The 18,215-nt window shown below is 42.7% G+C and overlaps 1 protein-coding gene across 1 annotated transcript in view; it reads left to right on the forward strand.

The window, feature by feature from the left end:
* The window catches only part of RP9 (RP9 pre-mRNA splicing factor), a 109,511-nt gene extending 97,956 nt beyond the window's left edge, over positions 1-11,555 (forward strand). The window contains exon 6 of the mRNA XM_078688244.1: positions 11,116-11,555. Coding sequence (XP_078544370.1) covers positions 11,116-11,305 — 190 coding nt within the window. The 3' untranslated portion in view covers positions 11,306-11,555. The remainder of the gene's footprint in view (positions 1-11,115) is intronic.
* Positions 11,556-18,215: the final 6,660 nt, after the last annotated feature.

Consider the following 18,215-nt stretch of genomic DNA (forward strand, 5'->3'; position numbering starts at 1 on the left):
GCACTTGCTGTCCAGTGCTAGTACCTCCAAGCATTATACCATTATATGTATGCATGCATTCAGTGCACACAGACTGTGTTATTTACTAACACACACACTGCCAGCATACACACTCATCATTTGCGCGCTGCACAACACTCCAACCTTCATGTTTTGTACTTCACGCAAGCACACATACACCCAGCACATGCTTTCCTTGCGCACACGCTTCACAGCATTATATCGGTCATGTCATATATTTCTCACAAGCAAACATACACCCAGTACATGCAATAACCATGCATGCATTTTACAGTACTGCTCTGTCCTGGTACTGTACCCTTCCTATGCACACATACAACCTGTGCAGAGTCACTCCTCCCGATCTGTGCAGCACTCCACATCTACCTGATGTAGGCCAAGGGTGAGTTAAGCACACCGCAGTGGTACCTTTAGGAAGTGAGTGAGCCTATATGCCCACTCCAGTCACGCAGGGTAAAAAGGTCCTGTTCACTACTACTGATCACTACACGGTATGCTGCGATCATCGCGTTTGTCCTGCTTGACCCCTGAAGAATGCGGCAGCCTTCCACCACAATGAGAGTGGAGCTTTGAGCGCCCTCCCTGACCAAGAAGACAACATTCCTTAAGACAGGTCTATGTCATGGTGCACATGCATGATGCATGTTTGTCTATGACAAAAAAAGGGATCCAGACAACAGTACATTTGGGCACTCAGTACAGGGGCACATGTTTTTACTGTCCCAACAGCATGTAAGGGCACCTTTCACACATTAATTCACACCCTCAAATTAATCTTCCTACATTATACCCTTCCTTCATCCATCTCCATGTATTTTTCTCTAGAAAACTTCCACCAACATAGGTCTGCAGGGATCAGGCCTGTGTGCTTCTCTTGTTTGTGCATGAATTGTATGATGGGAAGTGGGTATCTCCTAGAACCTACCTTTCCATTAGTCTGCCTATCAACTCTGCCCATTCTAGGACATCAGCTGCTGCACCTTCATCCCTTCTTAACTTCATATATAATTACTCTGCTATGGCTCATTCCAACACATCGATTATGCCTCAGGTGCAGTCTGAGGTGCAGTCACTGAAAATGTTGGCACTTGGCCAGCACAGTCCCCAGAAATGGCACTTTGAACCTCATCTTCCCTTTCTTGCCTTCGTATAAAACCATTCAGGCTGTGCTTGACAGATTTTAGTATTATATCACGCATAACTGATAGTAGCAGGTCTGCTACTTTCTTCCTGTATTCACATACTATTTTAAACAACCAAATCATGCGTTGGAAGGAGGCTTATACTTCCCCAAATTTCTGGCACACTGAGGACCTTTCAGGATATATATACTATTAAGCTTTTAGAGCGTGATGTAGGTGCAATGTAAAAATGTAAATATATGATCTTAAATTGAGCATTACTTTGAAACCTGGGAGCATGCCACCTTCCCGTGTTTGTCAGTGAGGGGCTCCCATGAGTCATCCTGCCACTGTTTTGACATTTAAAGGGTGTCTTCCCCATATCTGTTTGTAGTGCCCAATATAGACTTGAAACTAATCTACAACCCCTGCCTGTCCCTCATGGCCTGCAGTGTTCTTGATGTGTCTGGATCCTTGAGGACTCCAGTCCATATTTCCCTAGCAGAATTAGCTAATGTGGAGTAATGTAAAAGCAAGTTTAAGGTAATCCTGAATGTGTCCTGTGCCTGCGCAAGTTTGATCAGTAACTCCATCAGAAGTAGGTTGTTGATGTTGTGAAAGGGATGGAGCACACCTTGGATTGGGTCAAGGAGAAGAGGAGTGGGACATCGAATATAGTGTTTGGAACGATGTGCCCAAGAGTGTGGGGGAGATTAGCAAACATGTAGTATAGAAAGTTGGTGTAAAGTACATAAAGTCAAATGGCAGTAGAAAATCTAAACACATGTTGTGAGTGTAGGAATCATGGACCCCTATGCAACAGTGTAATCTGTTATGCCTCTATTGCCAGGTGTATATGTAGTAAACAAGCACATTTTGTGAGTTTTCAAATGTGGTAAAGGACAGAATTTAAAGGATGCATCGGATGGTATCCAGAAACTGATTTAGCAAGTTAGTCGCCATAACATAGACAATTGTGGCTCAAAGTTGATAGGGTAGTGGATAGTAAATGCTTATTGTGTCCGAGTGGGAGGAACATCTGTGACGGTCTTGACTGGCTTAGATTTGCTGTTTACTCTATTGTCAGCGACAGTGGGGAAAAGATAATTTGTGAAGAGAAGACTGCATCGCTTCCACTTTATCAATACTGGGGATGTGGTAGAAGTAGGATTTATTTGATACATTTTACTGTCATGACCATTATATTCAAAGTAAGAGACTTTTGGGAAAGTGTACATGGGCAGGCAGAGAGGCATAAGAGGGATCCTCGTATCACCTCGGATCAGGTTTGATCTGTGAGGCTGATGACATTGTTAAGAAGTTTGCAGACTTTTTTGAGCGAGAAGTTGAGATTTCTTAAATACTTTAAGCACAAACGTCTATTTAAAGCAACCCAAAACCTGTTAGGCATAAAGGTAGAAGATTGCCAAATCTCATGATTAAGCCACTGAGAGAAATGGGGGAGGACGGTTGGTCGTTTACTGTTTCCTTATACCTAAAATGTATAGGTACTTATCATGGCCCACTTCAGGCAGGGACTGACAGGTTATTTGTATTTCTTATTCCTACGTATCGCTGTACTTTGTTCCCCTTATGTTATGTGCACATGTACACCAATAAACATTTGTTAAAAAAAAGAAAAAGAGCCACTGAGAGACGAGCTGGACAAATATTTATGCCTCATCTAAACTATTTAGACCCCTCACCCCCATAGCACCTTATTGCGTTTTGAAATAAAAGATCTCCGCCAAGGAGCCCTCAAAGGGAGCCCGTCAGGTATTGCAGCGCCGACCTGACGAGGAGCACACCCTATGATGAAGCATGACACCCAGCCAGGTGTGAGATGGCCCTAAATTCCAACAGGGGGCACTCCCGCTCCCCTCGTTAGTGTAGACCACTCGAGCCTGGCTCTTCCTCTCCCTCTTGCGAGTAGGAGCTGCATACTCTTTGTATTTCTGATTCTAGGCCCCTTGATATTGTTTGTCATGCAACAAGATGCCATTCAATTCCTCAGAATTAATTAGCGTAAGCCTCTGCTGCCGCTTGCTTTCATAAAAGGATGAAGAAAGTCCTGGCAAAAATTGAGTTTAATGCAAGTTTATCTTCATTTTTCCCAGTATGGTACACCTCCTTAGGCTGTTGAAAAGAGGGCTAGATTCTATTGGTCTGGTGAGTTTGACAAGGCATTTTGCGCTGTAAAACTAAAGATCAGCAAGATGCCTATCCTAAGATATTTTGATGTGGCTATAAAAACAATAGTGACCACTGATGCCGTCTTGAAAGGGATAGGAGCAGTTTTGTTCCAAATGGTACATGGAGAGAAGGTGATTGCATTTGCTTCATTCTAACTCAGTGGAGCGGATGAACGGAATTCTTTGCACCATTCAGATTTTTTTGTGAGGATTTCTGTTTGATGTGAGTACCGACCTGTAGCCCCGATTTTTACCTGCAGAGGTGCTGAAAGTAATTTCACCCCAACAATTCCACAGCACCAGCTTAACCGGTGGGTGAAGGGAATATTGCAATTCATTGCCCCGTATGCAGTACGTACCTGGAATAAAACATGTGGTAGCTTGTTTTCGGGCTACAGTCCCCATGGAGAAATCTGTAATTTTGGATGCTGAGCACTAGTAAGGTGAATCGAAGAAATAGCTTTGGGTTTGGAAGGAGACAAGGGGTCTCTTTAGGTTATGAAGTATGTTGCAAGAAGTTGGTCGAATTTTGCTGACTTATTTAAAACTTTAGAAGTCAATTGGAATGTGAGAAATTAGCTGAAGATTGCAGAGAATATATTGTGATGATTGGCTGGTACCCCAATAGAGCATGGGCAAAGATCATTAATCTGGCCCACGAAGGATGTTTGACGAGAATTCACACTAAAGGTAGCATGAGAAAGTGATATTGGTGGCCCAGAATGTAAAGGCAGGTGGAAGGCCTAATCGGGGATTGTATCCAATGTGCCGGAAATTACATTTTCAAGGTAGTGAAGGCAGCTCCTTTGTCACCTGTTGATGTGCCTTTTGAACTGTGGTCAAAGCTATGCCTGGATGTTTTGAGTCCATTTTAGTTATTGACCCCTGCTTAAATGAGCCACTCTGAGTTGTAGGGGTTCTGTCACATGAAGAGTATTTTGGTGTTCTTAAGGTATGTGTATCTTTGTGAATGAATAACTAAGGAAATTGTTACAGACAATAGTGTTGAATTTGCCTCACAGGAGATTAAATTTCCTTTGCAACCTATCCATTGCTTTTTGTAAGATGGTGCTTTTTTCACTCCAAGCCAGCAGGATGCATAATTAGATGAAGAAAGTGTGCGTAGACAGACCGTACTGGAATGGAGTCCTACTCAAGGTAATTGTGAGCACAGCGTAACAAACTCAATAGTGTCATGAAGGATTTCCTTTCCTTTGCTTGATGAAGCACTTGGCTGGTACTAAGCTTAATCTGTTGTGCTTAAGAATCGGGGCTGAATGGATGTGATCGGTGGAAGAGACCACTCAGAAAGGAGGAAGAACTACCAGAAGAAGTATTAAAGATGGTTTGATGATAGGCGTTGTGTGAAAGAGAGAGAATAAGAGGTCGGGACACAGGCTGATAGGTCTCTTGGACCCGCTTTGCACGAACGAAATTATGGTCACTGGCCCAGAGGGAAGCCTGATCATTTATGTGAAGGAGTATGTTCTATCTTCCCTTTAAGGTGAAGGGCTAAGTTATATCGTCTCATTAAATTAAATGTATTAACTTGTTCAGGTTCAGCTCTTTCATATGCATTGAGCTGACCTTCATGTTATTTCCTGTTCCTTTTATAACTGTATTGTTTTTGAACTTCTCCTGAGTAGGTTGTTGCATTCAATTCTGCACAGCTATCTTTACTTATTTTACATAACCAGAGAGTTGCTGCATTCTTCTTGCTTTTTTTTCTTGTCTTTTTTTCTATTGTAAAGAGGGAGAGGTGTGTGGTCTGTTTTCTTTATTATTTAGAGCTTCCTGAGGTCATTGGATGGATGCCATTTAAAAGGTTTTGGTCAGTTGGATCTCGATAGGGATGGGCCTACATCGTGATAGTGCACTAGAATAAATCTGCTCTGCTATTCTGCTCTGCTAGTGATTATTCCTGAGAATGGACCTTGGCAAAGTCATTTCTGGAAAGGCATTAAATGCAAGCGTTACTCTCTACTGCGCTGTCTTCCTCACACTGATGAGAAGCAACTGATATTGTTTCTCAGCTGTTTAGTGATCACCTAAAAAATGTTTTGTTCCCTAAGTTTTCTTTCACAAATATTTCCATTTCTGTGAATGTTTAAGGGAAGATTTTTGAAAGCTCAGTTAGTAAAGTTAGAATTACATATTCTGTGCTTCTTTTTGACCTTTCTCAGGGAGAGTGTCACTTCCACAATGTTGCATGGCACAGTCTGCTTTCTGGATTACTATGATGTCCGTTTTCTAATTGTTAAATTTCTGTGCAGCAGGGATGCTATTGTACATAGGAACACCAGTAGATAAATTAATAAAATGATGGGTTTTGGTAGCAGTGTGGTACGATATGATCTCCCTAGGATTTCCTGGTCACTGCGTCCCACTGTATGCAGCCACTTGAGTGTTCTCATGTTAACATTGATTACGTCCAATATTGCCCTCCAAAAAAATAATCATGCACAATACCTTGCTGCCTATTGTCTATTCAGGTCCAAATGACCTACCTTGGCCGTAAATTCAACTCTGGTAAAGCAGCGTTTCTGTTGCATTCAGTAGATGAATGCCACCGGCCAGCCAAATCCTGGTCAAAATCTCAACTTGAATAGTGTTTGTGGGAGAAAGAAGCTTTGAATTTACTGTATAATTTTCGGCTTCTAGTTACTCAAGTCAACACTTGCAGAATCGTCCCATTGACATCTCTCCTAGTACATTGCTTAAAACATCTGGGTACTGTTGAGATATCTGCCCAGCAGTTGTTAGTTTTTTGTCCAGAGCGAACTCTGTCAGAATTGCATTCGAACTTGCTGGGAGCCAAAGGTGGCGCTTCATGCTCCGTTTTGCTGAATTCCATATATCCAAATATTTAAGCTGAACGTCTATGTTACTGGAAGAGTCTGAATCCCAGCAATTCTGCTTACCTTTCAGTTGTATTTCTTAGAATAATTATATTGATCACTAAAGTTGTCATTTGAGATCTGTGTTCGAATCTACAATACCATTAAGAAAAACCCACTCCCTAAATCCCTTCTAAGCAAAATTTCAAGTAACATTATGTACATTTCAATAATGAAACCTCTATAACCAATTACTTTAGGAAAAATGCATTTCAACCATCAGATTACCTTTATCTTCGCAATAGCTCCAATCTTGACCCCATTTTAAGCTGACGTCTAAGGATAGCCTATGGTGTCCTGTCTGTGTGTGTATGGCCCTTGTTACTGCTTGATGATAAGAATGTGGTGACAATGGAGTGTTGAAAGTGTCACATGGCAGTTATGCTGCTATTGTTTGCGGGGTGTTCGTTCTGGCTTACCTTTAAGATGAGACAGATATTATGTTTGGTAGTACCTGTGTCCCCATTACTACAGTTCAAAATATTGAGCGTATGTGTTTTTTTTTTTTTAAAGAAAGGACCTGGAGGCATAATCCTATAATATAGTTTTAATTCTGATGGAAACGAAGAGCTAAAACACAAGCAAATATCATTTTTAGACAGCAAGTGTATAGCGCTCACACCGCTTTGTTACAAATATGGAACTACTACAGGATAGAGACTGGTCTGCTGTGCTGAGCTAGAGAATTTAAAGGCTGTGTCAGGTTTTCATGGCTCTTTGTATCCAATGTTAAGTTGTAAAAGTTGCCAACAAGTAAGATCAGCATCTCTGCAGTAAACAACTTGTAGTTGAGATGTAAAACATTTGTCTTCGTTTGTGTGCTTTTTAAAAACTGAACCAGAGGCTCAGGAACAAACCGATGCTGCAGTGGAAGGTAAATAAAAACGAAACACACAAAAAGGAAAACATGACTTATATTGCATGAGTTCTCTTAGAATCCTGTGATTGCATGCTATACCAGAAAGAGCCTAGGGCTTGTAAAACCCTGAAAATTGCATCAAAGTATACGAACATGTGCACTGATGTATTTCTTAAAGTTATTGTTTTTCACAGTCATGGGAAAAAAGAAACGGCATTGTTGTATTAAACAAAATCACACGTGTTGTCCAAAGAGATATTTGTTAGTTATGTTAATTTAATAATTCACAACAGGTAAAATACCTTTGGAGCGCTCCAACAGACTAAATTTTTTGTTGCTAAAGTGCCACCATTTCTAACTCCATTCTCAATTTCACAGAGGTTGTGCAGCTTCCGGCAAGGTTGTGAGATGTCGGTTTCCTCTGGTTTAAAGCTAGTAATCAATGATCCTTTACACCCTCATCAGTGTGCGTTGCTTTGAGAAATGCATTTACCTACAACCGCAATATCGAACAAAAACAACAATGTTACATTCAAATAAATGTAATAAAAAATACAAAACAAAGCTCTCCGGTTCTGAGATAAACACACCGAAAAGGTTGCTTCTGAAAGTAGATTTGGAAAAAAAGGCACTAACACAAACTAAAAAAACACAGCCTCAAAAGAAAAAAAATGCAAAAATAGAGACACATTCCGAGAGTGACAATGGAACCAGCTAATCACAAGCCTATAGGCGAGCGTAAAGCCCACAGAGTGAATACAGCATGTCTCAAATACCTATAAGATCTTTGAGTGGGCGGGAGCTGGAGTTGCAAGATGGTTTTGTGTTAGATTCAACGTAAGGCATTGCAGTGCACTCCTGCAATGCAGTCCCCTTATCAGAAGAAAAATGTACCCTCTCTGCAAGGATTTTATCTTGACCAAGTACGACCTGGAATATGTTCTTAGCACAGCTTTCACCATTTTGAACCTGTTTCTGCGACTTAATAGAAACTAGTACCCCCTTTGCCCATCATTGCATCAATTTTCTCCCTTGCAGCTCTCAGGAAATGATCCTAGTCTTTGTAGTTCCATTTCCCAGCAATAATCTGCCAGACATTTTGCAGCGTAAGTGTGAGACCCAGTCACAAGTGAGCTCGTTCAATAATCACATCAGGCACAGGGCACATTCCAGACGGCAGTGGTAACACAAAGGCCCAGGTGATAGGGAATACTTTTTGGACCGCCTACAGAGTTGCGCTGTTGCAGAATATAGGCCCTGGCATCAAAATGAAAGTGGACCCGTTTAGCGAATCAGATATCTAAAAAGTGGCCACATTTGCAAATCGGAAAGTTTTCAACTTTTAAAGACACGCTGTATAGGTATTTCGCTGGGTATGGTAGAATGTATGCATTCATGCTTGCTGCATGCAATGTTTGTGGTAATAAGCAGGGAAATAAACAATAACGAGCATTGGCAAATCTGATAGGTCTCACCTATGCATGATCTATTGGCTTTGCCAATATGTTTTAGCCATATTGTACACCAGCGTGGCTAAAAGTTAGTTGTTTAAAGGAGAGTGGAGTGGAGTGTTGTAGAGTAAAGTGGAGTGTTCGGTAGTGGTGTGGCGTGGATTAGAGTGTCAGAACGGAGTGTCATTGAGTGGTGTCGAGTGGAGTGGCGTAGAGGGTGATTCTTTGAGTACAGTGGTGTAGATTGTCATAGAGTGGAGTAGTGTAGGAGATTGGGATGGTATAGAGTGGAGTAGAGTGTTGTAGAGTTGAGTGGCATAGAGTGTCAGAGTGGGGTATAATAGAGTGGAGAGGTGTGTCGCAAAATAGAATGGAGTAAAGTGGCATAGTGTGGCATAGAGAGTGTTGCGTGGAGTAGGGTCTTTTGGAGTAGAGTGAAGTGTCATAGATTGTTGTGTCGTAGCGCGGAATGTGATGGAATGGCTTACAGTACAGTGGTGCAGAGTATATTCTGCAACAGCTTAGAAAATTAAATAATAACAGATTAATTAAGTGTATTTAAGTAAAGTGCAGAGTAGAGTGGCATATGCATGATGTGGTAGTACACTTCCATTACAGACAACACATCTTCAATTGAAATCACCATTACATTTGCACAGTCCGACAGTATCACAGATAAAAGTATACAGCGCACAAACAATGTGTGGAAATGTCATCACCTAGAGTGATTTGTTTTGATTGTTTTAAAATGTGTTTCTACCATACTCCAGAATTACCAAAAATGTGTTTTATTTGGGCGTTTCTAATCCTTCAATACCTGCACAGGTCATTTACAGACATTTACATTTTGTTTTGTGTTATAGAAAAATACAATATTGTACAGTTTTCCTCAAGCACTCTCTTGGTGCCTGCATGGTTCACATAAATCCTCTCACTTTGAAAGCCGGGAAAGAAAAGTAAACACCAAGCTCCCTGGAAGACGGAGCCTGACCCCTGTCTTTGAATGCACAGCAGATGTGACAAGATAAGAGCAATACTTAAAGGCCCGTTTACAGAAATCGGGCAGTGGTGGATGACTACAGTAATTATGGTTTGTGAAAGGAAAGGGACGAACTAGATAGAGCTCGATAGCCTAAAACAAATAGAGCCAATAAATAGAAAGCGTACAAATATAAGTTTCAAACCACAAAGCAAATGGTAAACAATGAGCTGAATGCATTCCCAGGGTAGCTTTCCGATTGTTCCCAATGTGTACTGTCTGGTAGGCTTCGGCCCAAAAATGGCGCAGAGCATCAAACTGGCACAGAAACATACAGAAAACCGTCCCACACACTGACCTGTCAGACCGGCTCGTCAGGCACTGCCTGATTGCCGTATAGACTAATCCAATCCTGACCGCACAACGCAGGTAAATTATATTAATGCTGACACTGTAAATGTACATGATTCAGAAATCACTGAACATGGTACAGGTTCTCTTGCTGTGATGGGTGTCTGTACCCTCAGAACTCCAAAGTGGGATGTGCTAAAGCTGCACACAAGCTGCAAAATTACTCTGAGCTATGTAGGCAACAGCTACTCCAGTTCTTACATTATTCTTACAGGTAAACTAAAGCAAATGTGGCAGAGCAATTGCTGGTCCTCCTTCATGCCCCGATGGTCTCCTGACTTAAGGCTTCACAAGCTTCTACAGCAGTGCTCCGATTCGCTCCAGCACTCCCTGCCACCCAAGCCCCTCTGTCTTCTTGGAAGAGAGCACTCATTCTTTTGAACCCTTGATGCCCATTTCTTCATCTGTTGAAATTCTGGGAGTGACTTACTAGTGGAACCCATGTATTAACTTTAAAGCAAGTACTCCGATTCACGAGTAATTGGCTGTACAGTTGTTGTATCTTGCTGTGGCATTCAGTTATGTTCATTGATTCATTTAATGATTCCTAATTAACTCGGGCCTATGGTGGCATTTGGTCTATTTATGTTAATAGATATATATATATATATCGCTCTTTCGTCATTATAGTAGATGCTTGTAATGAATTAATCAGAATATGACTTTTCCGATTAACTGTTCGGAAGGTGGTTATTTATGCCTCAAATTGTAGAATGCTGCCCAGCGACATGAACATCGATGGACGTTTTAATACATAAACAGTGTGCAGCCCGCTAGTTTTATATTTAGACCTCAGATGGGCCAACTCTGCCTTTCATGCTTTTAAGATTTGGGAGGGGTTTTCCTGCAAGTGCGAGTAGGAACATCAGGTTTCCAGCATGTGTAAATTTTGGCATATGCCTGCCATATAGATCTTTTTGTCTATCCTCTGCTACCAGCGTGATTTGATTGGCTCTTCCTACATTACGCTAAAGCACAATTCACTGAAACGCAGACTCTTTCAGTTTCTTTTGAACATTGGGAAGCTACATATGGATGGTAAAAGGTAAGTAAAAGTTTATTTATCAGAGCTTTAAACATTTGGGAGGGATGTTAGTTAAAAGATGTGTTACTATAACATTCTTCTCGACATCGAAAAGCTCTCATTGTAGCATGTCTCAAAGTAACATTGTCTGTCTTTGAAGGATACAACAGCTGAAGAAATTACTGGAGGATTCTACCTCCGATGAAAGCAGCAGTTCCAGCAGCTCAGACTCCAAGGAAAAACACAAAAAGAAGAAGAAAAAGAAAGATAAAAAGAAAAGGGGTAAAAAGAAGAAAAAGAAAAGGAAGCACAAATATGCCAAATCGAACAGCAGCTCTGATTCAGACTGAAAAGCAGCAGTTATGAGGCTGTTTTAGGTCTGCCTGCAGCATTCACCGGCACAGTGAACGTAATGAACTGTGGAAAGTGTTAGTACCGTACAGTACTGTAGCATTGAAGGGGAAAGGGCTTGTGCCAACTGTTCGTTTCGACCACCTAAATGAAGCGTGTGGCGCTTGAAAGAAAACACAACTGAAAGTGTCCCGATTGATGTTTCTGCACTTCTGTTCCCTGTTGTTTTGAATATATCTTCCTAACTAACCTAGAGTGTGCACACTTACTTAAGGTGTCAACGGATGATCATGGTCCTGTTTCATATCTTAGATATGTTTAGACTTTGAACCTGTGCCAATAGAAATGGATTTAACTGAAATGACTTTGTGTAGTTGTCAGACAAAGTCGGCTCTAGGCACAGTGAGTGGATCCCAATTCAAGTGCTGCATGCGTATGGTGTCCATAATATGTATGCTCCAAAATAAGATGCAGAAAAGACAAATATTTTTTGCTACTTCAATGAATAACTTGCCAGTTGCTGGCCATGGTTGTAAACAAACTTTTATAATCGTTCTTTATTCATATTAAAAAAAATGTGAATATCTCTAGTTGTAAAGAAATGACCCTCTGTTGGGTAAAAATATAAAAAAAGAGAATCTATGATTCGCATTGCGCCAACTGGAGCACCTTTTTTTTTAATGAAATAATTATCCCTCTGATTGTACACTAATGCCATCCTTTATATTTTCATATGGCTATAGTCCTGTATGGTAAATGTTATAATTCCATGGGACTCTCCCACATCCATGTCCATCCCAGTTTTTAAGTTTTATTGTAATGCAGAATTTACTAATTCAAGCGTTCTCTCTCCAGGCCCACATTGGACTAGTCTATAGTGGCAGATTTGGTTAATTTTGTCTTCTCTTTATCTGTTTCCTATTGTAGTGTCTTCCCCAGCCCGGAAGCACATGGATAAAGGACACCGCACAGAAGCTGTAGTTCAACACATCTTTATTCCTCTGCATACACTGCCACATTACATCATACTTTTTATTTACCACACCCTAACACCTTCCCACATGTTACACACTTCCTGTCTAAAGTCCGCCCCAGAACCACAAGGGTCCTAGTGCATATAGTATCACAATGCTACATCCCCCCTTTTTTAAATAGAAAGTAGTAAACAGCATTGAAGATCACATCTCTTCAATTAGTTGGCGAGGCACTCACACTTGTCTGCTGGCTCGGGGATCCGAGATTTTCGAGGTCCACCTTGATCAGAGAACGGAAATTTAGATTCAGGCGCTTGGGCAGGACTGCTGACAAAGTTACCTCACAACATGTTTCAACACTCCACAAACGTCACTGTAGGTGTATAAAATATAATGTGTTCTGGGTGATGGTTTGTCCATGACTATATGCTGTCACCATATGTCCCTTATATGCAACGACTGTAAAGGATCAGTGACAAAAGGAGTATCTGTTTTCAATCTTCATCTCTGTTTAACCAGTACCCAGTCTCCTTCATCAAAGACTATTTCTAATATATAATGATGCTGGTCAGCATCGGTTTTCATTTTCCTCTTCTGAGTTGCGTCGGTGTCTCGAACCTTGTTGGTGCTCACGTATCGTTCCGAGGTCCATTGATCCGAGGTCCATTGAGATAGTTTTATTCTGATGGCTCTCCCAAATAGCAAGGCGGATGGACTCTCACCAGTGAGAGCTGACCGATAGGCCCAGACGGCCTGACATAAAGCTTGGTTTAGTTTATCCCTTTCATGGGCGCTAGTTAAATGATCCCTTGACGGTGCTCATGAATCTCTCAACTACACCGTTGGCTTGGGGCCACGGGGGTGTACTCTTTTGGTGTTTAAGGGTGAACTCTGCCATTGAACATCAGGCCGTTGTCGGATTTGAGAATTTCGGGGATATCTTTGAAAGATATCAAGTTGTTGTATGACTTTGTCATGAGTTGTTGACGATAGGTCTTCCACCAAAGGAAAACTTGAATATTCCTCAATGACTACCATGAGATGGTGTCTATTTCCTAAATGCCCAAAAACGTCGACTTCAACCCTCTCCCAACCACAGGTTGGAAGGTCAGATATTTTCGCTGGTGCTGTATTACTTTAGGAGACAAGCAATTGCAAATGTGACTCACCGTGAGCTCTTTCTCGACTCACTCATCTAGCAGAGGAAACCACACTCTGCATAGCAGGGATCTCTTGGTGGCTACGATACCTCTGTGTCCTTAATGATGGAGCTCGATGACCCACTGTCTTAGGCTTTCAGGTATGATGATTCTCGAGCCTCTTAAGATAAATTTTTCTTGGCTTACTGATAGCTTGTCTTGTACATTTTTTAATTTTTTTAATTTAACATCATCGGTATGGGGGCCGGTATTTCTTCTCCACGATTGCGTGCCAATGGTTTATTTGACTATAATATCTTTATCCGTATTGGTGGCAGCAATGCTTTGTTCCACTGACCGAGCCGCTGGTGTGCTGGATTTCACAAAGAAGTTGAGATATGCTTCAGTTGTCTGGGATGTCGAACTGAGACAATTCCTCAGCGCTCGTGAAAAGTAATCTGCCACATTTTGTTATTTTCTGTGCGATCTTAGTCATAATCTTGAAATCTTAATCCCCACCTCTCAATGCGACGCGGCATCTTGGACTTCGGGTTTCTAAAAATTGTGATTAACACATGGTGTTTTGTGACAACAGTAAATAACTTTCCATAGAGGAATAGATGAGTGTTCGCTGGCCCACCCACAGCCATACTCTCCTTCTCCGGCTGCGAGTAAGAACGTTCTGTCTCAGACAAGCTCCGACTGGCATAGGCCACAATGTGCCTCTGAGCATTTGGATAACCATTGTGTTGAGCAAGAATGGCCCCTAACCATCCCGGGCTCGCATCAACTATTATTTCTATACGTAAGTTGGGGTAAAAATAGGCCATTTCAGAAGTGCTCTCTGTTGCATGCTTAATGTCTCTGAAACTCTGGTCTCGATCTGGAGACCATTGCAACAGTACATTCTCTTTTGCCAAGTCTCTTAATGGGGCACTTAATGTAGCAAAGTTGCAAATGTATCTTGAGCAATTACTGGCAATGCCTAATAAGGATCGGAGCATGGAACAACTTGGTGGACAAGTGGATGACAGTACTTGCACTTTGTCTTGGTCTGGAGTCATTTCCCCATCAAGGAATATATGCCCTAATAATTTGAGTTTGGTTTTGTGAAATTCACATTTTGTCGCATTCAGAGTGAGACCGCATTAGTTAGTTATTGACATACTTGGTGAAGGGCTTTATTGTGCTCTTCTTGTGTTTTTGCAAAGACCAATATGTCATCACTGTAATTGAAAGCATGTGAAACAGGTTGACTTACTCAGCAAATACCATCTTGAAATATTTCAGCAGCAGAGGACATGCCAAAACTCAGTCTCTTATTTCAAATAAACCAACATGAGTCGAAAAAGTAGTAATGGACCTGCAGTTTTCTTCCTGTTCCACTCTCTACCACCGAGCTCTGCTCAACTCTACAACACTCTACTCCCCCTGCTCCATTTTATAACACTCCATGTTGGAAAGCAGGATCTGCTTCTTATGGTTCCCCCCACTTTTTGCTTGATGTTTCACTGTTTTTGACTAGTCTGACTGGGATCCTTCTAATGAGGACCCCAGTCCATCTGCTTTCTCCTTTAAATTGTTACACATGTAATTTGGTACACTCCAGATAGGGTACTGGGGTACCCTTATAAGTCCCTAGTATATGGTACCCATGTACCCAGGGCATAGGTACCCCCAGAGGCCTCCCATGGGCTGAAGCATGTATTATGCCACCCATGAGAGACAATGCAAAATGGAACTACAGGTCTGCTACTGCAACCTGTGTAAGATGGTGCTTGCACCACATACATTAAATATAGGTTCACTATATCTATAGGTCACTACACTTAAAACGTATGTCACCCCCATAGCAGGCCTTATCCATCGTGAAGGCAGGATGCTGGGTTTTCAGTGAGAGGGTGCCCCTGCATGAGCAGAGCCCCTCTGCAGCCTTCAGAGACCAGTCTCCCAGGTTGTCTGTGACTCAGCCGGACAATATAGGTAGAGGTGCATTATAACCTCGCCTTAAATGCTATCTCGAAAACGGCTGCATAGAAACATATCGTGTTTGGTATCAAACGCCATGGAATCATACCTCCACACCGGTAACTGGTGTGGGAGGTGTGAATCCACCCTTCAGAAGCAAGCTTTATGGGGTCACTGGTCTATCCAGTGCCAGGCTTCTTGACCCAGAGACACATTTCGGATCTTCTGCTGCTGAGCCAAGCTTGAGCAGAGGAAGGCAGCACAACGGGCATCCTGTCACAGGGCGGTGTGACCACCTCCCAGACAGGAGATAGTGTATTAGGGCTGGCTGGATGCACTCAGAGTGCCTAAAAGTCTGCACTGGGGGCACATTTGGTGTCCCTGTCCATAGTCCAGCTCAAAACAGTTTTGGGAGCTATTGGCTCCTGCTCTGGTGTGAAACTGGACAAAGGACATGGGTGTAACCACCCCTCTGTCCTACTCCTCACCTAGGAGGGTCCCCCGAATCTTTCCAACCCTCTCCCGTGGGTATTACAGAAGGGCTTACCTGGCTGTAAGACTTTAGATTTTATGTGGACAAGATTCTACAAGATGAACCCACTGACCTTCGACCTTCTGGACACTCTGGACTTCGACTGGGCCCGACTTCATCTCCCTCTCCGTCCAATGCTTGGTCTGTGCCCTTGCTCCATAGAGGCTCCATGCAGGACCTATGGCGCACTAAGGACATCTGAAGAATCTCCCTTGGAGTGAAGGAGTCACTCCCCTGCAACTGCAGGCACCGTAACGCAACTGACCGGTCTGCTGCTCCTAAGCTCCTGCAGACTCAGAAAATTTCAGCAACATAGGAGGTGGGTTTTCAAAGGTCCCTGAGGGCGATCTGCCATCACAGCAAGCTTGAGGACAGTATCCCTCGTGGGGACTACATAACCCGAAAACCTGTGCACCGCGTCCATTTGCAGTTGCATATGCTTGTTGGCAATACCCGAGCTTGTGCATCGGACTCAGTGTAGACCTGATCCTGATCAGTATTTACACCAAAGAACTCCAGCCTCCTCGCACCGAGTGCTCCATGCGCTGGCACTGTGCATTCTTGCTCGAGGTTCCCTTGCGACTCCTGGTCCTTCGGCCTGTGGGCCCCCTGAGGGTCAACTTGATTTCTGTTGGGCTCTCCTGGTTGCTCCAGATGTGCCCTGACTGCCTATTGCTTGGTGAGTCTCCCGGACTTTGCTGGTCCACACCGTAACCTGCTTGACCTTTTTGCATGGGTTGTTTTTGCCAAGGCTTGTTGGTGCTCCAGCCGGACACCGACCCCTCAGCACTCCACATCCTTCGTGGGGCAGGTCACCTCCGGTCCTCGTGGCTGTAGAGTCAAGCATCCCTTCTACACACCTGAAGCACCAGACATCGGTGGGCATTTGTCTACTGAGCCCCTGCTCATTCTGAATTGACCCGGACTCTGTCCCCTCAGCTTTCAGGTTCTTTCCTTCCAGAATCCAGGCTTGGATTCCCCCGGACCCTTTTAACCTTCATGGCAGCAGTACTTTTTCACAGCCCTCCATTGAGAATGACGGTGGTTACCGACACCACTGCAGACCTATGCACCCGGCTCCTCTGGGATAGGTAACTCAGGTACTACGTTATCCACGGATGGGGTGGCTCTCCAACCTCTGAAGTTCAAAAGGGTTTGCTCGAAGTCCTCCTAGAAAGATCCTTAAACTTAAAAACTGTAACCACGACTTCCCCATAGAATTGTACAGAGCCCACAGTCGTGTTAGCACACTGCACCTGTCCTCCGTGGGGTCCCTATCTACTTATCTTGGGTGGTTCCTTGGGGTCCCAGTGATTCTACGTGCTCTTGACTGTGTCTTGATCCAAGTTGTGATTGTTATACCACTATTTTAGTATATGGTTTGGTCTCCTGGAGCCCACTGTGTATTGTGCTACTTGCAATTGTTCTATTGATCTTGTATTGTGTGCTTTGTGTTTTATCCTCGTGTAGAGGATACAATAGAGTGTTCTATTAACAAGTACATATTTTTTTTTTAACTACTGTGTGGTTCTCCTTTCATTTAGTCAATATAGGAGGTGATATTCTGGTAAACAAGCTGCTTTACATTCCTTCAAGATTAAGCCTGATGGCTGCTCTTCACAGCTACCACTAGGATAGCTTTCTATAGGTTATCTTTAACCTCATACATCATAAGGGTTGTTTGGACTGGTGCAAGGTGCCCACTTTAATTAGTGGACAGCATATACCAGGCCAACTTCTCACAGTCCATTCCAACAAATCCAGTCCACGACACTCTACTCCTCTCCCCACCCTCCACTCTAGGACACTCCATGCCTATAATTTTTAGCGATGCTAAATAGCAGCCACATGCTAAACAAAAACACATTGCCAAAGCCAAAAGCTCTTGTAAAGGCGAGACCTATTGACTTTGTCAGTGCTTGTTTATGAGTAGGTAACCCTATATGCGCTCGGCGCACTTTAGTTCTTCTTCATCAGTACTTAATAGTGATGTTGAAGAGCCTTTGTATGATAAGCTTGTCGACGATTTATTTAGCCTTGTTTTCACTTGTCATAGCTGAAGTTGCTTTTTGGCCTTGTGGGTGTGGTGAGGGTGCATCTGGAACTTTCTTGTGTCCAGCTTGTCTTTTCATCATGACGCACTTGATTTTTTCTTAGCTCAGCACACAGTTATGAAATCATTTTCTTTTCCACAACCTTTGCATATCTGGCCAATGGCTAGACTTTCACTGGGATAAGAAAATCCACATCGAAAGTATAGTTTTGACTTTATTTGAAGATGTCGGCTTACTTGTAT

The sequence above is a fragment of the Lissotriton helveticus genome, chromosome 4_1, assembly GCF_964261635.1.
Source record: "Lissotriton helveticus chromosome 4_1, aLisHel1.1, whole genome shotgun sequence".
NCBI classification, from domain to species: Eukaryota; Metazoa; Chordata; class Amphibia; order Caudata; family Salamandridae; genus Lissotriton; species Lissotriton helveticus.